The sequence below is a fragment of the Pteronotus mesoamericanus genome, unplaced genomic scaffold, assembly GCF_021234165.1.
Source record: "Pteronotus mesoamericanus isolate MK-2021 breed Mesoamerican mustached bat unplaced genomic scaffold, CSHL_Meso_final contig_199, whole genome shotgun sequence".
NCBI classification, from domain to species: Eukaryota; Metazoa; Chordata; class Mammalia; order Chiroptera; family Mormoopidae; genus Pteronotus; species Pteronotus mesoamericanus.
In genome coordinates, this window is record NW_026555083.1 from 68,320 (window position 1) to 92,593 (window position 24,274).

The 24,274-nt window shown below is 41.5% G+C and overlaps 1 protein-coding gene across 1 annotated transcript; it reads right to left on the minus strand.

Moving 5' to 3' along the window:
- Positions 1-13,086: 13,086 nt before the first annotated feature.
- Positions 13,087-23,913, minus strand: LOC129066271 (zinc finger protein 345-like). Its single transcript, XM_054567803.1, has 3 exons — positions 23,637-23,913; positions 20,888-21,014; positions 13,087-16,108 (listed from the first exon to the last, which is right to left on the minus strand). Exons 1-3 carry the CDS (start codon positions 23,667-23,669, stop codon positions 13,785-13,787), a joined length of 2,484 nt encoding a protein of 827 aa, XP_054423778.1. The 5' UTR covers positions 23,670-23,913; the 3' UTR covers positions 13,087-13,784.
- Between the last annotated feature and the right edge of the window lie 361 nt (positions 23,914-24,274).

A 24,274-nucleotide genomic window follows, 5' to 3' on the forward strand; every position in this document is an offset into this window, starting at 1 on the left:
ATTGTGCCTTACCTGTTTGCAGGCTTAAAAGAGCCTTTTTTCTTCTACCTATTTAAGTAATTCTGATAGTATAACTCCATTAATCAATAGGAATACTTTTCTGTAGTTTGATGTAAATCTCTTCTGGAACTGTTCGGCAGTCCCCATGCAGACACTGTCGATGCATTTTGAGCAGAAATCATCATTGTGTCCAGGATAGGGGGTATGATCTCAAATTCAGCACCTTTATCTCAGGTTCAGGTGCCCACTTTCTACACAATCATGGATGCCAACATCGCACCCATTCTGGTAGCAAATATAAAAGTGATACATAAGCAGTATTCCCCGATAGACATCACATTCTTAGAAGTTTTTAATAGACCATATCTGAGAAAATTCAGTAAAAAATGTCATGTGGAAAAGAACTGGCGAATTCATCACCATTCCCTGACAGGAAGATTCATTCTCTAAATCCAAAACCTTTCTCTCAGATTCAGATACCCATTTTCCACACTTTCTTGGGTGCCACCAAATGTACACTGGCTATCTAACTATAGTCCAAAATATATTTAGAAAACAATATACTATGCCTCAGTAAGTTTCATATGAATTGTAAATGGAAAAAAACTAGTAAGTTCTGTGACTGGAACATAAATAGAGATAGCAGATAAAATATATTGGGAGGAAGTAAAAGGTAGGGTGTCACACCATTCACTTGTTTTAGGGCTGCCTAAATATGTCCCCTCCATGATTCTTCCACATCTGTCTAAAGTATTTTTCCTCTTATCGGTGAATGAACACACCCAGACTCCTCATAGTCACTCGAAGAGCTTTACTCCCCATAAAGTGAACAGTAGGAAGACTTTTTTCCGTTTTTGAATGAACCTTAGTGTCTTTATAGCAATTGTTGCATGTATATTTTCAGTACATGAGTTACAAATGGATTCTGTAACAATATTTTACTTACATGTCTATGATAAACTTAAGTGTTAAAACTTTCTGCTGGTTTTAATGACAGCAAGACACACTTAACAAAAACAGGCCAATAAAATTTTATAGACTATGAATAACAAGATAATCAGTTCAGAAATCTCAAGAGATAAAAAATGGAGGTGAGACTTCCGGCCAAGATGGAGGCGTAGGTAGATTTACTTTGCCTCCTGGCACAACCAAAAGAAGGACAACAACAAATTTAAAAACAAAAAATAACCAGAACTGCCAGAAAATCAAACTGTATTGGTAATCCACCAACCAAGGCATTAAAGAAGCAGCATTCATCCAGACTGGTAAGAGGGGCGGAGACAGGCAGCCAGAACAGGGAGGATGTGTAGCAAAGCGGCAGCTGGAAGGCCAGGTGGGCAAGGCAGCAGCTGGCATACCGGGTGGTCCCACATTTGCAGGTGGATAAACTGGGAGGAACAGCTGGGGAACGAGACAGACCACACAATCCAGGGTCCAGTGTGGGAAAAGAAAGCCTCAAAACCTCTGGAGGTAAAAACCTGTGGGGGTTGCAGCAGTGGGAGAAACTCCCAGCCTCACAGGAGAGTTCATTGGAGAGACCCACAGGACCCTAGAATGTACACAAACTCACCCACCCATGAATCAGCACAAGAAGGGCCCAATTTGCTTGCAGGTAGCAGAGGAAGTGACTGAAAGCCAGCTAAGAGCCAAGCAAGCACTATTGTTCCCTCTTGGGCCCCTCCCCCACATACAGCATCACAACACAGAGATCTGGGTTGTCCCACTCTGGCAAATACATAAGGCTCCTCCCCCTCCAAAGTAACAGGCATGCTGAGACAAAGAAATATAGCCCAAATGAAAGAAGAGAACAAAGTTCCAAAAATAGAACTAAGTGATAAACAGATAGCCAACGTATCAGATGCACAGTTTGAAACACTGGTAATCAACATGCTCCCAGAAATGGTTGAGTATGGTCACAAAGTGAAGGAAAAAGTGAAGGCTATGCAAAGTGAAATAAAGAAAAATATACAGGGAACCAACAGTAAAGGGAAGGAAACTGGGACTCACATCAACGATTTGGAGCAGATGGGAGAGAGAAACATTGAACCACGACAGAATGAAAAAACAAGAATTCAAAAAATTGAGGAGAGGCTTAGGAACCTCTAAAACAACTTTGAACATTCCAACATCCGAATTATAGAGGTGCCTGAAGGAGAAAAGGAAGAGCAAGAAATTGAAAACTTATTTGAACAAATAATGAAGGAGAACTTCCCCAATCTGGCCAAGGAAATAGACTTCCAGGACATCCAGGAAGCTCAGGGAGTCCCAAAGAAGCTGGATCCAAGGAAGCACACACCAAGGCACATCATAATTACATTACCCAAGATTAAAGATAAGGAGAGAATCTTAAAAGCAGCAAGAGAAAGGGAGACAGTGATCTACAAAGGAGTCCCCATAAGACTATCAGCTGATTTCTCAAAAGAAACCTTGCAGGCAAGAAGGGGCTGGAAAGAAGTATTTGAAGTCGTGAAAGGCAAGGATCTAAGTCCAAGATTACTCTATCCAGCAAAACTATCATTTAGAATGGAAGGGCAGATAAAGGGCTTCCCAGATAAGGTCAAGTTAAAGGAATTCATCATGACTAAGCCCTTATCATATGAAATGTTAAAGGGACTTATCTAAGAGAAAGAAGATAAAAAATTATGAACAGTAAAATGACAACAAACTCACAACTATCAACAACTGAACCTAAAAAAACCAAAAATAAAAAAAAAACACACACAAACTAAGTAAACAACTAGAACAGGAACAGAATCACAGAAATAGAGATCAGAGGGAATTGGGAGTAGAGAGAACAGAGGAACGGATACAGGGAATAAGAAGTAAATAGTAAGTACAAAATAGAGAGAGGTTAAGAAGAGTATAGGAAATAGCGAAGCCAAAGAACTTATATCTATGACCCATGAACATGAACTAAGGCTGGGAATGCTGCTGGTGGGGAGGTGCAGGGTGGAGAGGAATAAAGGGGAGAAAAAAATGGGACAACTGTAATAACATAATCAATAAAATATATATTAAAAAATAAAAACAAATAAAATTATTTTTAAAAAATGATTGGCCCTTGGCTGGCAACTGGGAACCCAGATTTCAGGAAGGTTCCCACCATTAATTGATAAGAGTAGCTCTAAAAAAAAAAAAAATGGAGGTGATATTAGATTTCATCAAGTGCAGTTTAAACAGTGCCTAAAACTCACCTGATAGGAGTTCTATACAGGAGAACCTTAACTGATACTGTGCTTATTGTTCTCTTTAATATGACCTAAATTTATTTTTTAATTTTTAAAGTATTTATTGATTAGAGAAAAACAGAGGGAGAGACTTTGATCAGCTGATTCCCACCTGCACCCTGACACAGGATGAAACCCACAACCCAGGTATGCACCCTAACTAGAAATTGAATCCATGCCACTCTGGTGCACAAAATGATACTCCAACCGAGTCAACCCAGGCAGAGCTAATTTTTCTTATACACATTGTTTTCTAAAAAGTTTTAGAACTTTTTGAAAACATTTAGAAAATGTTTTATCTCACTGTTAACTGGAATCTGGAGTAAGGGTGTCCATGGCCAGAGTGTGCTGGGAGCTGGCATTCAAGAAAATCTAGGTCCTAACACAAAGAGCCATAGCACTGTCCTCCAGTATAGACAACGTCGTCTGGAAAAAGTGTGTGTTTGCAGCCAATGGCTTTCTTACAGTCTTTCCTGGTGTGATAATGTTTTCTCCTTTGAAAACCCACCCTAGATAGTGACAGTCCATTTGGCTTCTCCTGGTGTCAGTAGCCTGTTTTGGGATATGTCCTCAGCTGTGTTGTGTTCCCTGCTTGTCAACCAAGAATAAGATGCCTCTTAGGACTGGCCCACAACTCTCACAGAGGAGGCTCTTCTGGGAAAGACAAAGCTGCCTTGCGATTTTTTTTTCATGTGACACTCGTACAGAAACATTCTGTTCAGTGGGTGCTTCCACATCCTCTGCCCCATAGCAGCAGCCTGAACAAACACAAACGCTGTTGAAGTACATGTAAACCATGTAGTGAAGGAATATTATTATCAGAAATGTATACCTGTCACAGCTAGCCATAATTCTATGGGATGATTTTCAAGAAAATTAGACTCTGAGGAAAGGGCTGCTATGAATTTCTTGGCCCCAAAGGTTGGTAAATGGTGGAGACCTCATGACAAAAGATACAACCATAGAATAGGAAACAAAGGAAAGAGAGGTCTAGTAGTTGTTCCTTCACAAATGACTCCCTGTAGGTCCTTTTGTTCTGGTGATGAGAGGCTGTGCAGAAGAATTTGAATGTCCCCAAATCCACAAAAATCAATTATAGTGCTGGCCAGCCAGGCTCAGTTGATTGGGCATCATTTTGCAAAGTCAAAGGTCCTTGGTTCTATTTCTGGTCAAGGCACATGTCTGGGTTGCAGGTCCAGACCCTGACTGGGGCACAAGCAAGAGGCAACCAATTGATGTTTCTCTCACACATGGATGTTTCTCTCTTACTCCCATTCCCTCTCTATAAAAATAAAATATATAATCTATCTTCAACAAAATTAAATTAAATCAGTCATATCATAACTCATGATATTCAAGGTCAATATAAAAATACATGAGCCCTCACTGACTGGTGTGGCTCAGTGAGCTGAGCATTGTCCCGTGAACTGTAAGGATGCCAGTGTGATTCCCAGTAAGGTAACTTGCCTGGGTTTTGGGCAAGGTCCCCAGTTCCTAGGATGTGATGGCAACTCATCAATGTTGAGCATATATTAGTTGTTTTATATAAGTCTCTTGGGAACCACAAACAAATACCTATGTAATACATTCACAAAAGAGAAAGGAGTTTAAGCATACCACTATAGAAAATAATGAAATCACAAAGGAAGACAGACAAAAAGACAAACAAAAGAACTACAAAGGAGCCAAAAAACAATGAAATGGCAACAGGAGGTTCTTCAACAAATTTCAAATCAAAGGATATAGAATGACTGAAGGGATAAAACAAAAAACAGTAGACATATATATGCTACCTATAAGAGACTCCCTAAATCTTAATGGGCACAAATAGCCTGATAATAAAAACAAAGAAAACATATTTCTTGAAAATAAAACCAAAAGAAGGCAGGAGTAACTAAAATTCTATCAGACCAAAATAGAGAACTTCAAACATTGTCACAAATAATAAAGGTCATCTTACAGAATGATAAAGGAATCAATTCATCCAGAGGACAACAATTTGTCCTGGCTGCTGTGGCTCAGTGGACTGAGTGCCAGCCTGTGAACCAAAGGGTCACTGGTTCAATTCCCAGTGCAAGGCATATGCCTGGGTTGCAGGCCAGGTCCCCAGTAGGGAGTACATGAGATGCAACCAAACATTGATGTTTCTCTCCCTCTCTTTCTCCCCCGCCTTCCCCTCTCTAAAAATAAATAAGTAGAATCTTTTTTTTAAAAAAAGGACAATTTAAATGTTAAGCATCCAACAACATGTTAAGTATATTAAGCAAATAATATCAGAACTGAAGGTACAATAAAAGAATCCCAGTATTTGTCCAATGTTAGGAGGAAACTTCAATATTTCCCTTTCAACAATAACAAGAAGTGTGACTATACCTTAGAGCAATTAGAACTCATTAATACAAGATCTGACCAGAAAGTATCCAATAATGGGCTATGAAAATTAGAGGCATGTATTGAAGAAGATGCAAGATACAGGAAACATACATAGGACAATGATGCCACAGTCACCTTCAAAGCAGGCACCTTGGGATCTCACAACATTCTCCGAATTGCCATCAGCTACCCTGTTGTATTTTCCTGAATCTCATTGATGGTCTGAAATATCTTCCCTTTCAAAGGTGACTGTAGTTTGGGGAATAGCCAGAAGTCGCAGGGCACCAAATCTAGGCTCTAGGGGGCCTGAATTACCCTGGGTGATTTGATGTTTCACCAAAAAACTATGCACGAGACATGATGCACGTGCAGGCATGCTGTTGTGATGAAGCTGCCAATCACCAGTTGTCCATAGCTGCAGTCTTCTGAATCATCTGAATAGTTTCCATGGAGGAATGTTCAAGCTTAACACAGAATTCAATGCAGATTTGTTCCTCTACTTGCTCATTTAGAATGCGACTGCCACAATACAAACGCTTACACAAGGGTATCTACTGCCCCCTTGTACTATCCACTGACTAGTATAGTAAGGACATCATTATTCACAAATGTGCATTCCAGTCCACTTTACTTGGTAGCCAGGTTACATTCATGTCACATAACCCATTCTCGTTATATTAACAATGGTTGGACTTTTTCCAGACAGACCTCATATATACAGAACATTCCATCCATGCCATTCCAGCATAAAATGTATTCTTGCCAAGGGCACATGAAAGATTCTCTAGGTAGATCAGGTGTTCAAAAAACAAGTCTCAAACTTTAAGAAGAAATCACTTCAGGTGTGTTATCTGATTGAAACGGTAGAAAAGTAGAAATAGATTTTAGGTTTTATAAAGCTGGAATATTCATAAATGTGATGAAATTAAACACAACAATCCTCAATAACCAGAGGGTCAAAGAAAAAAAGTAACTCAAAAAACATCAAGAGGCAAAAGGAAATAAAAACACAACATACCGAAGCTATAATTTAGAATTGAAGGGCAGATAAAGTGCTTCCCAGACAAGGTAAAACTAAAGGAGTTCTTCATCACCAAGCCATTATTATGTGAAATGTTAAAGGGAATTATATAAGAAAAAGAAGATCAAAACTATAAATATTAAATGGCAATAAATACACAACTATGAACAACTGAATCTAAAAAACAAACTAGGCAAACAACCAGAACAAAAACAGAATCACAGATATGGAGATCATTTGGATGGTTATCAGTTGGGAGGGGAAAGAGGGAGAATGGGGGAAAAGGTATAGGCATGAAGAAGTACAAATTAGTTGGTACAAAATAGACAAGGGGGATGTTAAGAGCAGCCTAGGCAATGGAGTAGCTAAAGAACTTGTACATGACCCATGGACATGAACTAAGAGGGGATATTCCTGGAGGGAATAGGGATACTGGGTGGAGGAGGGCAAAGAAGGAAAAAGCTGGGATATTTTGTGATAGCATAATCAATAAAAATTTTTTTTTTAGATTTTATTTTTAGAGAGAGGGGAAGAGAGGGAGAGAAACACTAATGTGCAAGAGATACATCAATCAGTTGCTGCTTGCATGGCCCCAACTTAGGACCTGGCTGGTAAGTCAGGCGTGTGCCCTGACTGGGAATCGAACCAGCGCCTTTAGGTTCACAGGCTGGCACTGAATCCACTGAGCCACACCAGCCAAGACCAAGGAAATATATTTTTAAAAAAGAATTGTGAAATGTAGGAAATTTCATAAAACCTCAAAAAGCAAAAGCAATCTGGGCACCACTAATAAAAATTAGCTCCAAAATATTAAAAAATTAAATATCAGTCCTAAAACCCTAAAACTCCTTCAAGATAATCTAGAGAAAAAGGTTTGGAGATTTGTATTGGAAATAATTTCCCTGATGTGACACTAACCATCAGGCAAAAAAGGAAAAATAATCTGAACTACAATAAATGAATAACCTTCTTGCACAGCACAATAGCAATTAACAAAATGAAAAGGACAGCTACAGGATGGGGAAAAAAATACTTAGAAAACGTGTAATCGTATCCCTTGGAGATATTGTTGGTCAGGTTCAGAGCACTACAAATAAGTGAATATTGCGATATAGAAAAAAAGTCACACAATTTTTTTTATCTCCTAGTGAATAAAAAAGTTATGTTTACACTACAGTGCTGTCTATTAATGCAATAGCATTGTCTTATAAAAAAATCTATGTAATTTAATTAAAAATACTTTATTGCTGAAAATTTCTAACAGTATCTCAGTCTGTTATTAAATAGGCAGCAGTAAATTTGCTGACTGGTTTCCTAAAATATTGAATTTGTAAAAAAAGAAAAAAAGCACAATATCTGTGAAGCACGATAAAGCAAAATGCAAAAAGACATCTACCTAAATCAGATAAGAAATTATTTTATAAAATATACAAGCTGTTCAAAAGACTCATTATCAAACCCTGGCCAGGTAGCTCAGTTGGTTTGAGCAACGTTCTGATACCCAAGGTTGAGGGTTCCATCCCTAGTCGGCATACATACAAGAATGGGCAAACCACTAAATACATAAATAAGTGTAACAACAAACCAATCTCTCTCTCTCCCCCTTGAAAATAAAAATATAAAAATAAAAAGAAAAATTATTAGCTCAAAAATCCGGTTAAAAGCATGTCTAATGGTGTAAAGACATCTTCCAAAAAAATATATACAAATGACCAATAGAAGTATTAAAACAAAAAACAACAAAAAAAAAAACGCCTTTCATCGCTTATCAAGGTGGAATCCATTAGGCTCCCTGCAAGACCAGAACCACAAATCCTTTCCTAGGAGGGTGCAGTAGAGCAGGTTTTGGGGTTGCTCCGTGACACCCTCCAGCGACTCACTGTCCCTGACACAGGGGCCTGGACCACAGGAGGTGAGAGGCGCCTGGAACCTGGGGCGAGCACTCGCCTCAGCCAGTGCGCGGGCCATAGAATTGTTGTCAGAGCAGGGCGCGAGCGGCCCAGCGGTGGGCGAGGTGTGGACACCCTGGATCTTAGGGCGCGGGTCACCCAGGCAGCGTCGCTGAGCTTCCCGGAGCCTGAGATACGCGCCTGTGCATTAGGACTCCCCTGCCTTCTCGCTCCTGCATCTCTACCTCCACTGAGTGACCTGGAGCCACTGACCAGGTCTTGAGGAAAGACAAAATACCGGCCAGGCTGAGGACGCAAGACTGGCCGTTATGCTTTGTACCCAAGTGGAAACGCCTTCTGTGAGCCGTCAGTGGCCTAACATGAGCATGGAGGTAAGCCCTCCCCACCCCGCCTTCTGAGTTAAGACTTCTACAGTCCAAAGCGGGATCTGGCATTTCCCCAGCTGACGCCAGGGCAAAGGGCAGTCCCCACCAGCACTAGCGCCCAGAAACTGAGTCTCTGCCTGAGACATTTTGAAAAAGGCCTGAAAAGTGCGTTTATCAGGTTCTTCCTCCCTTTGATGTACAGAACGCACTTTAGGGTAAACAAATATAAATTAAAACTTCTTCTCTTTGCAAATGATTTGTGTAATAAATTCAGGTGTCCTGATAAAATTAGGTAGAATATGGACATGTCTCAACAGTACATAAAATAATAGATTCTACCAATGATCATCAACCAATTACTTTAACCAAATACCTTCAAGGACATCTGGCACAATAGATAAAAATCCTGTAGAGAAACATATTGGATGAAAAATCCTGATTAACAGTTGTAATGGAGGTTGACTTGGGCCAGTGGATTTATAAAAATGGACCTCAATGCTAAGTCTCCAGTTTGTCTACTTGAGGAGAAAGCACCCACAGAGAAATGTAGAGGCAAGGAGAACAAAAGTTTATTGGAAATACAGTACACTTTGGACAAAGGAAATGCACACCCTACTAGGAATGAGTGGTGGGATGGAGTAAGGGGTTGGGATATTCATCTAGGTTTGTTTCTGTTACCAGTGAGTTTGGGTTCTTGTCTCCTGATATCAAACAATTTAATACAGGACACTAGTAGAAGCAAAAACAGGTTTATTGAAGCTCTGCAAAGGGCAAAAAACACTGAGATAGTCCCTGACATTCTGTGCCCTATAAGGCTTAGGGAACACAGGTGTTGGGGTTTGCGGCATCACTTCAGATATGAAAAATAAAATTAAATGAAGTTTAGAGTAGTTCCTAGACCATTGTTTTTTAGCTTCCTATTCATAACTGCCATAGTTCTGGCAGGTCTTGACTCCATGAGCAATTTTGGGAAACATTTTATTGTTTCATTTTTGCCGAGAGATTTTGTACTCACAATTAGATTAGTGGACAGAGATCTCTTCTTCTGTAGCTTCATCCTGTAGAAAAATGAAGGAAATTGGCCTAAATGAGAAAAAAACTTTAAAAAAAATTTTAGTTTTATTGTAACAATGAAACTTGTACACTTTTAACGTTTAAAATAGTATCAGCCCTGGCAAATGCGGTTTAGTTGGTTGGAGCCTCTTCCCATAACTGAAAGGTTGTAGGCTTGACCCCTGGCCCAGGAGTGGGCGCATGTAACCAACACCCGGTCTGGATGCACATGATCCCATCTGGGTGCTTGCAGGAAACCATCAGTTGATGCTTCTCTCTTGCATCAATGTCTCTCTCTCCATTCCTCTCTCCCTAAAAGCAATGAAGAAAAAAAAAAAAGTCCTCAGATGAGGATAAAAATAAACAAACTGAGGGTCATCTTTCCTTTATAGTGAAACAAAAAGAAATGTAAAAAATAAACAGGAATAAAACTAAAATAGAAAATTGTCAATTCCAAATAAAATCCTACAGATTTCTGATTCTCTTATCCAGTGGCTGGGCCCAAATCACTGTATTAATTAGGAAGATGCCTGGGAAGCACTGGTGACAAATGTCTCCTCAGAGATGTGACCTGACTCCTTTTTAGAAGTGTGAACACAAAGGGGCCACATACTAAATCTGACAAGCTCAGGTGGGGCTTGAGCTTTATTAACTGAGTCCTAAAGTAACCACAAAGGATTGTCTGAAATTGATACGTATTAACTAAAAGCAGTTTATGGTAGGTAGTCATGTCTTAGGATAGAATCTTCCCCCACAGAGGTCCACCTTCACCTTAAGCCTGTGTACTGTCTTTTTCCATCTATGAGAACATACCTTTGGAAGGTGAAAAAAACTTGCCTTTTCCAGACTCTTCAAAGCACAGATACTGCACCAAAGTGGAGACCACAAATCTCATTGTTAATTGTTGACTGTTAACTATGCTCTACCCACCCATGTAAAAAAAGTTTGTCATTTTACTTTTTATCCAGTCAGAGTTTCTGCCACTTCCCTAATCTATCACTAATGGATTTCGCGTAACCCACTTACATCTTCTGATTGTAATGTATAAAAGCAAGGTGCAGAATTGCCATTCTCTGGAGCATTTTCTCAAGGGCTTACTGCATTTTTAAATGACTCAACGTCTTTAAATAATGGAAAAATGTTAACAGAGCAGGTTCAAAGTGTTCATTAATTTGTGCAGAGGACAAAAATTTAAAAATATTGGGATACATTATTCCAATATAAAAAAATTCTATATAGAAAAAGGCACAAAATGAGTGAAATTCCAGCATGTATCTTTGTTTCCCTGTCCTTTTGTTAAACAGCCAAAATTCATAGATTAGGTAGAACATATTATCAGACATTTTACCACACATACAGAGATAGCAAATACACATCTGAAACAAGGTGCACCATAAATTCTCAGGGAAATGTAACCAAACAGTGAGGTAGCATGACAAAATTTTTAAAAGGTTGACATAAAGAACAGTTGGCTAAATCAAATATTCTCTAGGATGTGTAGGTATTGGATCCCTCATACAATGCTGGAAGAATGCAAAAAAGGTAAAATCTGTTTAGATCACGACTTGCTAATTTAAGTTAACCATTTACCTACTCCACGACTCAGACTGGGCACTGAGTTATTGACAAAAGGAAACATATATCCACATAAAGAATTATACACAAATGTTTGTCCCAGCTTTATTTTCAATAGTCAAAAATTAGAAATAATCCAATGTCCATGAACAAATAAATGGATAAACTAATGGTGATACATTCAGAGTATTTCTCAGAAAATGATGTGCTAATAATACATCATTAAATACATCTCCAAGTATTTATGCAACATAAATGAAAGCAGAAAAAAATACTGTGATTCCCATAATATAAATTCTAGAAGATGCAAAGTTACCCATTAAAATAAAGTAAATTAATGGTTACTTGGAGAGCTGTGAAGGGCAAGGAGAGAGATTTTTAAGATATGAAGTAGCTCTGGCTGGTGTGGCTCAGCGGATTGAGTGCTGACCTGAGAACCAAAAGGTCAACAGTTCGATTCCCGGTCAGGGCACATGCCTGGGTTACAGGCCAGGCCCCTACTTGGGAGCATGTGAGTGGCAACCAATCGGTGTTTCTCTCCCTCTTTCTCCTACCCTTTCCCTCACTAAAAATAAATAAATAAAATCTTTAAAAAAAAAATATATGAAGTAAATACATAGTGACAGATATGGTCAGTATTATGACTGTGGTGGTTTCATTTGAATACATAGGTCAAACTTCATCAGATACTATACTTGAAATATATCATTTACTACATGTGTATTATAACATACTAAAGCTTTTAAAAAATTGCTTGAGATAAAAAAGAAAATTGTATATTCAACTCTTTTTAAAAAATAGATTTGGCAACTATATTCAATCTATGTGCTCATGCCCTCTAGGGGTCAGTCTTGCCTTAGTGACAGTACATAGAGCAAACAATGAAAGAATATAGCAAATCAGGAATGCTGGCTGGGTTGCAAAAGCCACATACATCCCTAGGCTATACATACTCCTTTTATTTATCTTTGATTTCCTGCCTGGGCACCAAATGTCTTGAGGTGAACATCTGAGACCCTACAGAAATTCACAAAATCTTTTATTTTCAATGAAAATGACTTGGGCCACAGAAGATAAACATTGGGAGGTCATCAGATTTGTGAACTCACCAATCCTGCTGCCTTTTTCACACACATTTCTTGACACATGTTTAGAAGAGGCACATTCCATCTAGTTGGCAGCAGTCTCCTCTAATCCTTATTAGACTGGTAAGTAACCATGACTCTAGCAACCATGACTTCCCTCAACTTCTATTGTCCTACATTCAAGTGACTACCTACCTATGGTATTGTAGACAACAGGGCACATGGTTCATTAGAAGACCTCTGAAAGTGATTCCCTTCAAAAGTACTGACACACCCTGTGAACCAGGTATAAATTCATACTGCTCGAAGAACTTGAGGCTGTCACACCTGCTCCTCCTCAGGTTGACTTTTGAGTCTCCTCAAACTTATAGGATCCTGGCTTCACATGACCAGGAAGCCCTGCAATCTTTCCTAGGAGGGTGTGGGCAGTAATGCAAATTTGGTAAAAAATGGTAACCTAATTTCTTCCACCACATTATCCACTATGAGGCAGAGAAATTTTGAGACCCCCATAAAGGTTGTTCACTTTTTCATGCCTGTAGAGCCCAAATCTGCTCATAAACCCCAGACAGTAAATACAACACCCAAGATTAAAGGGCACTTAAACAATAAAACATACATTATTTTACAAACCAAAGGGACATGGACCTGGCAGTTCTTGCATTGGTGACTTCCAACACTGAAAATATTCATCACAGGTCCCTGAGGAAAACAGTCCTTCCCAAGCTGCCAGATGAACTCAGATGAAGTTTTCTGTGGTCAGCAATGGGTCAGGTCCATGCTTCAACTAGTCAAAGTGAAGGAAATGCGGATCTCCAAAGGGCTGAGGCTACTCCTAATTTCCTCCAACAAATCAGAGACCAGTTAGCTTCCCTTAGGACATTAGGACAGTGGCTGATGAAAACTGTGGGGATCTGCAAGGTGGTACAGGTAAAATAGCTTCAACCAGAGAAATTCTGAGTGACATAAATCTGCATGTGATCGGTGTAAATTCAAAAGTGCAACACAGATATACATGGTTCCCACATAACAAGAACTTATGGGGAATCTCCCTACAGTTGATGTTTGGATTCATGAGATTACATTCAGACAAACAGGGCCTCAGAGTTTCCTCCCGTGTTGTTAACACTGAAAAAACAAAAAACAAACAAAAACCCTGTACATTTTATATACATCTAAGGCCTTCCTCCATTGTGAACTCTCATGTGCTGAGAAAGGTTAGATTTTCTGCTAAAAGATTTGCCACATTCACTGCAATCATAAGGCCTTTCTCCTGTGTGAACTCTCTGATGATAATGGAGTGTGGAACGAGAAGTAAAAGATTTCCCACATTCACTGCATTCATATGGCCTTTCTCCTGTGTGAACTCTCTGGTGAATAATGAGGTGAATTCTTTGGGTAAAGGACTTCCCACATTCACTGCACTCATGGGGCCTTTCTCCTGTGTGAACTCTTCGGTGTCTAATAAGGATTGAGCTATTTGTAAAGGATTTATCACATTCATTGCACTTGTAAGGCCTTTCTCCTGTGTGTACTCTCTGATGATAACCAAGGGCAGAGACAGAAGTAAAAGATTTTCCACATTCATTACACTCATAAGGCCTTTCTCCAGTATGAACTCTCCTGTGTTTAGAGAGATAAGAATTCTGGCTAAAGGACCTCCCACAATCAGCACATTCATAAGGTTTTTCTCCAGTGTGAACTCTCTGATGTTGATTCAACTGGGAACTATCCCTGAAAGATTTCCCACATTCATTGCAGTCAAAAGGCCTTTCTCCTGTGTGAACTCTCTGATGACAACGGAGGGCAGAACTGGAGGTAAAAGATTTCTCACATTCACTGCACTCATAAGGCCTTTCTCCAATGTGAACTTTCTGATGATAACGAAGGGCAGAGCCAGAAGTAAAACATTTTCCACATTCACGACATTCATAAGGCCTCTCCCCTGTGTGGACTCTCTGATGTATATTGAGGTGATTTCTTTGGGTAAATGATTTCCCACATTCACTGCACTCATAAGGCCTTTCTCCTGTGTGAACTCTACGGTGTCGAATGAGTATCGGTCCATTGGTAAAAGATTTCCCACATTCGGTGCATTCATAGGGTTTTTCTCCAGAGTGAACTCTCTGATGATAACACAGGGCAGAGCCAGAGGTAAAAGATTTCCCACATTCGCTGCATTCAAAAGGCCTTTCTCCAGTGTGAACTCTCTGGTGTTGGGAGAGGTAAGATTTGTGGCTAAAGGATTTCCCACATTCACTGCACTCATAAGGTCTTTCTCCTGTGTGAACTCTTCGGTGTATAATGAGGTGATTTATTTGAGTGAAAGATTTTCCACAATCACTACACTCATATGGCCTTTCTCCTGTATGAACTCTCTGATGATAACGGAGGCCAGAGCTAGAGGTAAAGGATTTCCCACATTCACTACATTTATAGGGCTTTTCTCCAGTATGAACTCTCTCATGATAACGGAGAGCGGAGCTAGAAGTAAAAGATTTCCCACATTCACTGCACTCATAAGGCCTTTCTCCTGTATGAACTCTCCCATGTTCAATGAGGTCAGATTTTCGTTTAAAGAATTTCCCACATTCAGTACACTCAAAACTCATTTCTCCAGTATAAACTGTCTGTTGTTGAATATGAACAGAGCTATGCCTGAAAGATGGCGCACACTCACAACACACATAACAACTTTCTCCAGTGTGACTTCTCTGAGGATAAATAAGGACAAATTTTTGGTTAAAGGATTTCCCACATTTGCCACACTTGTGCTGCCTTGCCCCAGAATGAATTCGTCGGTGTTGATTGAAGGTTAAGCTTCCCCTAAATGATTTTCCACAGTCATCACAGACACGGATTCTGTCATCAGTATGGACTCTCTGGTGAATAACAAATGAAGATTTGTACCTGAATGTTTTCCCACACTCATGGCACGTAAAACAGTGCCTTTTAGTGTGCACACCTGGATCCTGAGCAAGTGTGTTTTTGGGATTAAAGGCTTTCTTGCGTTCTTCCCAAGTACAATTACTTTTCATGCGTTGAAAAGACACCTTATTTTTGGAGATTTTGTTTGGCTTCTCCCTGGTGTGAGTTGCCTGTTGCTGGAGATGTCCTGAGGTGGTCAAGCAGTCTTTCCCAACTTCCTCACAGGTAACAGGCTTCTGTGACATAGGAAAATTGCAGCTCTTTGCAAATGAGGCTCTGTTCACATCACTTAAAAAGAGTTTCTCTCCCGTGTGATGCTCCTGGTACTGCTGACAGTTTGCACTGAAATCAAATTGTTTTGCACATGCCCCACATCTCAACAGTTTCAGGCTGTGTAGTGTTTCCTGGTTCTCAGTCAAGTGGAAGATGTCTCTCAAAACTGAACCACACATCTCACAGGGATGGGTCTTCTGGGAAGATGGAGGTTCATTTGGAGTCCTGGTCTGTGACCCTCCCACAGAAACACTCTGTTCAAATGGTGCCTCCACATCCTTTGCTCCACAACAGCAACCTGAGTGCAAAGAAATGATGGTGAAGTACACATTGACTTCATTGACCACAAATGTGCAAATGAAAACCAAAAAAGAACAGGTGTACCTATGCTTATGTCAGACAAAATAAGACTTTAAGTCAAAAACTGTCACAAGAGACAAAGAATCTCCTAATATAATGATAAAGTAACCAAGTAATCAAAAAGGTATGTGTTATAAGTACATATGTGCCCACAATCAGAGCACCTAAATATACTAAGGAAGTATATCTAATCTAAAAACAGAAATAGACAGCAATACAACAAACGTAGGGAACTTTAATACTCTGCTTTCTACAACAGAGAGATCACCCAAAGAAAAATATCAGTAAAAGAACATCGAACTTGAACTTCACTTAAGAGCAAATGAGCTCTTCCCAAAAGCAATGAGAGGTGACCTCTGAAAATGGTTTACTTACTTAATCCAGAAAACCCCACAAAATCATCCAAATCAAGAGGTTCAAATGTTCGTGTTCACTTTAAGAACATTCATGAAATTGCCGGACCAGCAAGGGTATGCATATTCAAAAAGCCACCAAGTATCTGAAGGATGTCACTTTGCACAAGCAATGTGCACCCTTCCATCATTACAATAGTGGAGTTCGAAGTTGTGCCCAGACCAAACAGTGGTGCTGGACACATGGTTAGTGGCCCAAGAGTGCTGAATTTTCGCTGCATGTGCTTAAAAATGTGGGAAATAATGCTGAACTTAAGGGTTTAGATGTAGATTCTCTGGTCATCAAGCACAATCAGGTGAACAAAGGTCCTAAGGTGCGGTGTAGAATTTAGAGTTCATGGGGAGATTAACCCATACACGAGCTCTCCCTGCCACACTGAGATGATCCTCACTGAAAAAGAGCAAACTGTTCCTAAACCAGAAGAGGAAGTTTCACGAAAGAAAAAGATATACCAGAAATAAACTGAAGATACAAAAGTTTATTGTCCGGGAGTACATTCAGCGTAAAATAAATACTGCCCTGGCTGGTGTGGCTCAGTAGACTGAGTGCTGGCATGTGAACCAAAGGGTCGCTGGTTTGATTCTCAGTCAGGGCACATGCCAGGGTTGTGGGCCAGGTACCCAGGAGGAGGCATGTGAGAGGCAACTATACCTTGATGTTTCCTTCCTTCCTTGTCTTCTCCTCTCTCTAAAAATAAATAAAGAAACTTAAAAATTTTTTTTAAATCTTAAAATATAAAATAAACACTAATAAAAGTTAAAAAAGAGCGCGCGCACAAACAAACCAAACCCTGATTTAAGACTGAAATCATATCAAGTATCTTTTCCAATGACAATGGCATGAAAGTAAAAATCATTAAAAGGATGATAGGAAAATCAAAAATATGTAAAATTTAAGCAACACATCCTTGAATAATCAATGAGTCAAAGACATCAATGTATTCAGACAAATGAAAATGGAAACATACCACACAGAATGCAGCAGTAAGAAGGAAGTTTATAGAGATAAGTGTCTACCTTAAGATTAAAAAAGTCTCAACTCCCCTTTATACTTTAAGGTATAAGGGGGGAAAAAAACAAACTAAAGTCAAAGTTAGCAGAAGAAAGTAAATTACAAAGATCAAAGCAGAAATAAATGAAAGAGAGACAAGAAAAAAATAGAAAAGATCAGTGAAACTAAGAGATGGTATTTTAAAAAGATTATCAAATTGACAAACCTTTAAATAACCTAGGAGAAAAGACTCAAATAAAATCAGAAATGAAAGAAGACATCACAACTGATAGTACAGGAATATAATCAATCAGAAGAGACTACTAAAAACAGTTATATGTTAGCAAATTGGATAACCTGAAAGAAATTAAGAATTTCCTGGAAACACATAAACCATCAAAACTGAAACAGGTAGAAATAGGAAACCTAAATAGATCTGTAACTGGTAAGATAATTGTATCAGCAATCAAAAATCTCCTAACAAACAAAAACCCAGGACCAAGTAGAATCATTGGCAATTCAATTAAATATTTAAAGAGTTAATATCAATCCTTCTGCAACTCTTCCAAAAAGTTGAAGAGGTGACACTTCCAAACTCATTTTATGAGATGCATTACCCTGATATCAAAGTCATTTAAGGAAAATATAAGGCCAATATCCTTGACCAATACAGATGAAAAATCGTCAACAAAATACCTGCAAACCATATCCAACAGCACATTAAAAGGGTCACATACCACAACAAGTAGAATTTATCCCATGGATGTAGTTCAACATGTGCGAATTAATATGAATCACCATAGTAACAGAATGAAGGATCGAAAAAGCATAATCATATAAATACATACAGGGAAAACAGTTGACAAAACTCAATATCCTTTCATGATGAACAACTCTCAACAAATTAGGTGTAGAAGCTAACCTAAAGCTAACATCATACTCAACAATCAAAGGCTAAAAGTTTTTCCTTTAACATCAGGAAATAGAAAAGGATGCCTATTCTCTCTACTTTTATACAACATAGTACTGAAAGTCCTAGCCAGAATAAAGAAAACAAGAAATAAAGAGCACCCAAATAAGAAACAAAACTGTTTGCAGTTGAAATCATCTTATGTATAGAAAACCTAAAGACACTATGAAAACACCGTTAGAACTAATGGATGAATTTGGTAAAGTTGCAGGATTAAAAAAAAAAAAAAAAAAAAAAAAAAAGGCATTAAAACTCAGTTGCCCTGGCCGGGTAGCTCAGTTGGTTAAGAGTGTTGTCCCAACACTCCAAAGATGCAGGTTCAATCTCCGGGCACATAAAAGAAACCAACAAATCCAAAAACTGGAACAATAAAATTGATGATTCTCTCTCTCCCTCCCCACCCTCTCCTCTCTTCCTCTCTTAAAATAAAATAAAATAATTAAAATTAAAACTCACCCTGCCTGGTGTGGCTCAGTGGATTGAGTGCCTACCTGCAAACCAAAAGGTCACCAGTTCTATTCCTGGTCAGGGCACATGCCTGGGTTGTAGGACAGGTCCTCAGTTGGAGGCATATGACAGACAACCAGTTGACGCTTCTCTCGCACATTGATATTTCTCTCCTTTCCTTCCTCTCTCCCTCCCTCCCTCTCTAAAAATAAATAAATAAAATCTAAAAGAAGAAAAAACTCAGTTGTTTATATACACTAATAATAAACTATCTGAAAAGAAAATTAAGAAAACAGTCCCATTTAAAATGGCATCAAAAACAATACTCAGGAATAAAATTAACCTAGGTGAAAGATCTGTATTCTCAAAATTATAAGATACTGATGAAAGAAATTGACACAAATAAACAGAAGAATATCCAGTGTTCTTGGATTGAAAGAATAGTTATAATGTCCATTATACCCAGAGTGATACACAGATTCTTCAGAATTCATATTAAAATTTCAATGAAATTTTATACAGATATAGAAAAAACAACCCAGTTGACTTGGGGTGGTGAACACAACACAGGGTACAGATGTTGTATTGTAGAATTGCACACCTTAAACCTGTATAATTTTGTTAACCAGTGTAAGCCAATTAATTCAATAAAAAGGATGAAAAAGTCCTAAAATCCTTATGGAACCACCAAAAAAAAAAATCCAAATAGCCAAAACAATCTTTAAGAAAAAAAATCTGTAAGCACCACACTTCCTATTTCAAAATAGTACAAATCTATAAGTAATCAAAATACTACAATACTGGCATAAAAATGGACAAGTGGAACAGAATAGAAAGCCTAGAAATAAACCCACACATATATGGTCAAATAATCTTTGATCAGGGACTCAAGAACACAAAATGGGGAAAGGGTAGTCTCTTCAAAATCATAAGCCCTGGCCAGGTGGCTCAGCTGATTGAAGCATAGTCCCGTACACCAAAAGGTTATGGGTTCAGCCCTGACTGGTATGGTTCAATTGGCTAGGCATCATCCAGCAAAGCGAAGGGTTGCCAATATGCCTGGGCCGGGGGTTTGGTCCTTCTCGGGGCACATACTGGAGGCAGTCAATAGATGTTTCTCTCTCACCTTGATGTTTCTCTTCCTTTCTTCCCCTATTCCCCTTTCTCTAAGTAAATAAAATCTTTAAATTAAAAAAAAAAAAAAGGTTGTAGGTTCGACTCTGGGTCAGGGTACATTCGTAGACTGTGGGTTTCGTACCCAGTCAGTGTGTACAAGAGGCAACCAACTGATGTTTCTCTCTCATATCATTGCTTCTGTTTCTCTTTCTCTTTCTGTCTCTTTCTCCACCCCCTCTTCCTCTCTCTCTAAAAGTATTAAACATACCAAGTGAGGATCAAAAAATAAAAATAAAAAATAAATGGTGATGAGCCCTAGCCAGGTAGCTCAGTTCATTAGAGCATTGCCCTGATACACCAAGGCTGCGGGACTGATCCCAGGTCAAGGCACAATCAACAAAATAAAAAGGCAACCTCAGAAACAGGATAAAATATTTGTAAAAGATATTTAAAGGTGGACCCAAAAAACCTTTTAATTTACTCATAAAAAACTGTGTATTCCTACATGTTTAAACTTCAGTCACCTTCAAGTGCTCTCCATTTGATGCAAAACACCTATCGAGACTTGTTTCCACTGATAAAGACAGTTTTTGAACTCATCGATTTTGATGTCTTTTAGTGCTTCTGCCATTTTTTGTTTCACCTCTTCCATACGGGCAAAACCTTGCCCTTTGAGGACTTTTTTCATCAGGGAAACAAAAGAGTGCACCCTAAGGCACAGAGGATGTGGGGGAAATGCAAACCCTAGTCATAGTCACCAGGAGAGAGTGAGGGTCTTACCCTGTGAGGATATAAGAGCAAAGTTCTCCAGCATCACATCGAGGTACAGGCGTCTCTGAGCCTCATCAAGGAGGCGCCATTCTGTCCTGGAGAAATACACGGCGACATCCTCAAAGGTCACACAAACCTGTCAGGATTAATACGAATGAAATCATGAACAGTCTCTCTCTGAGAACCTATTACCCAACTCTTCCCACACTTTCCCATTGCTCATCCTCCTCCAGGGCTCCACCTCAGGGGCGATACGAGGCCCTGGTGCCAGTGATGCTCTCTGCTTGCAGTCTCACTAATCACTGTCCTGGCCCTCAGCAACAACAGCCAGCAGGACAGTAAATGCCACCTGCCCTCTGAACCTGGCCTGCAGCCCTCCTGACAAGCTATTTACCTGGGGTTTCCCACATGGCGCCTCCACGACACAGCCAAACATGGGGCACTCAGCTCACACTTCCTCTTAATGTACACATCATACAGTAGGCCAAACTGCTCTCACATCTTCAGACCATAGGTTCACTCCCTCAGCTCTGCCACCTTCCTGCCCCACACCATAGGCATCTCTCTGGACTCACCCATGTACATGACCCGTGGCATCAGGGCATGTATGACATATTCGAACAGGATCCAGCACAACCCAGTCCTCTAACAGATTCCAGAGCCAGGAAAAGCCCCAAATGGGGCTCTGCCGTCCCTTCTGCCTGTCTCTGACCTTTACTTCAATTATTAGTCACCCAGAACCACATGCAAATTTCAGATAATAATAACCACCTTCCACTTCTGCACTGCACTTGATGTCACTGCAGCAGCCACAAGCCAACTCTGTCCACCCAACCTTCCCTCAAAGCCCAGTCCCACCGGTCTCTCTTACAGGCACAGTGACACAATGACCACATTCTTGCCCCAGACCTTATCCACCAGCAAGATGGAAACTCCTCAGATCCCATCAAAATTCGCCACAACACTGTGGTGAATCCTGCTTTAGTGGGTAAGCAGGGGCCCTGTCCTCTAGTGTCATCTCTCAATTACTCCTCTGCCTCCCCAGCCATCTCATGCCCACTCATCCCATGGAGGTCTTGGTTCCCCTGCCCAGTCAACCTTCTGCCACACCCGCCCCCCAATCACGTCTCTCCTGCACCATGCACCTTCTTTCTGACCCACTCCTTAGCATGATCGCCATGAATACCATCCCCCTCCTACTGATGAGCCACAGCCCCACCGTGGTCCGTGTCACTTTTGCATGTCTCCATTCTGGACCCCTCCCCAGGCTTCTCAGCTTGTGCGTCCAGCTGCCCACTTCATGTCTCCCCTCACTGTTCTCTGAAAGTCCTCAGACTCGTCACAGGGCTTAAACAAAACTTCTCATATTTACAAGGAAAAACTAACCTATCACCATCTTCCCCAGCAGAGCTGATGGAGCTCCCATCACTTCCGGGGGTTGTCCCCAGTTCCTTTTCTCCCCTCACCTTCTTTAAAAAGGGACCCGGAACCCAATCTCTTCTTCCACCTCCACAGGGATCACTCCCGTACGTCAGCTTTCATCTGGGTTAGAGCTGTTGCCTCCACCTGGGCTCCCTGCCTCCCTCCCTTCCGTCTATAATCTGCTCTCCATGTTCAGCCAGGCAGAGCCCGTTATATCCAGGGGAAGCGAACTCCGTCCTCTTGTCCAAACTTCTCTTTATGTCCATAACAGATGCCCAACTTCTTAGGGGGCCCCACACAGGCGAGATTACAGCCCCCCTGCTCTTTGTTCTTAACAAAAAGAACCGAGTCCCGTTGTACCTACTCCGGTCTTAGTGGCATCTCCAAGCATTTGAACATGTGGGTGTCTGGCCCTGAGTTACTTTTCCACACCTGTTTACACTGGTTTTAAAGCAATGGAAGCACCTTCATAATACCTGTACCCTACACTCAGGGCAGGGATTGGGGGTATCCCGAGGTTCCCCCCATCCAAGAGCTGGGAAAATACCCAGGGAAGAGTCTGGAGACACGACAATGCCAGGCAGGCCTGGGGGTATCTCTCAAGGTCTCAGACCCAACAGGTGCGAAAGAAGGCGACCATTTCAGAGCATCAAAATCCCAGACACCGTCTGGGCGGTGTTAGGACCAGAGAGGCACCCGGTCACCCTGTCCTGCCTTGTCTAGTTTACGTTACCGGTTTTCCAGTCTTCACACCGGTGGGAAGACGCGGTCAACCACCGCTCAGCGCCAGGCGAGCAGGTCTCAGCGGCACCGAGGCCCAGCCCGCGAGCCTGGTGACCTCCCGCCAAGTGCCCGGCTCCGGGACCAGCTCTGTGACCTTGGATAAAGGCTCAGCTCTCCGTGTCTCATCACCCCCATTCTAGTCGTGCTCTCTTTCTGGGCAGTTTACGGAAGACATTCACAGTTCTAACACAGCGTCCGTGTCCCTCTTCTATCCTCAACCTTCCGCGACCCCCAGGACCCTCAGAATGGAGGCACAACCCCTGCCAGTCCCGGCGCCACTCCTCCTGACTCTCTGCTCCCCAAGGGCGTCCAGGAGGACCCCAGGGTCCCGGATCCCCCCGGCTCAGCCGCCCCTGCACGCCTTTCCTCGGCGGCCCCTCAGCCCGTCACCCTCTCCCACCCTCGCCACCCCGTGTGTCACCCGCGAGCGCCTCGCGGTCCGGGACGCCGGGGCCGCAGGACGTGACAGGCGCCCCGCACCCGGCGGCGGGGCGCGGGGGGCTGACGGGGCGCGGCGGGGGGGTGCGGAGGGCGGCGGGGGACGCGCACTCACTTCAGCCGGGCGCCTCACCGCTGCCGCCGCCATCGGACTCTGTGGGCGGGGCGGGAGCAGCAGGCGAGGAGGGGATCCCGGACACCACGGCCCTTGTCCCGGCCCTGGAAGGGATCACCTGGGCGGCGTTGCCGAGCCTCCCACCCGCGTCTGTGCGGCCCCGGACCACGACTCTCGCGCCTTCTCGGTTCCAGCAGGTCGTCCAGGACCCAGCACGCCCAAGCCTCTGACGGGATGAAAAGACCCTTGAGGAGCCAAAATGACCGCCACCCTGAAGAGACCGGAAGTCCCGCCTTGGCGGGATGCGCACGCAGGAGAACGCCTCATTCTGACCCGCCAGTGGCTCATCACTTTGGTCTCCGCGCAAGGTCTTCTGGGCAATGTAGTTCCCAGACCTCCAGGCGCCTCAAGGAAGGGGGTTCACACACGGGCCAGACCGTGAGGATTGCTGAGAAGCGGTGAGAGGAAGAGAGCAGGTGGGGAGAGAACCTGAATAAGGTGCATATAGGTTTTTTTTTTGCAACATGTATTACAAAAACTTACAAATTTTCTTTTCGTTTAGAAAATTTGGGGTAGATTTATGTGCGTACACATACAATAAAGGCTATTCCCTCATTCTCATATTCCATTCCCCATTC

What these genes read in the sequence shown, in the direction of transcription:
- LOC129066271 (XM_054567803.1), bottom strand. Translation starts at nt 23,669, where the DNA reads ATGGCGGCGGCAGCGGTGAGGCGCCCGGCTGAA. An exon ending in CGGTGAGGCGCCCGGCTGAA is followed by an intron (nt 21,015 to 23,636) that starts GTGAGTGCGCGT and finishes TAATCCTGACAG; the next exon opens with GTTTGTGTGACCTTTGAGGA. An exon ending in TGCTCTTATATCCTCACAGG is followed by an intron (nt 16,109 to 20,887) that starts GTAAGACCCTCA and finishes CTTTGCACTCAG; the next exon opens with GTTGCTGTTGTGGAGCAAAG.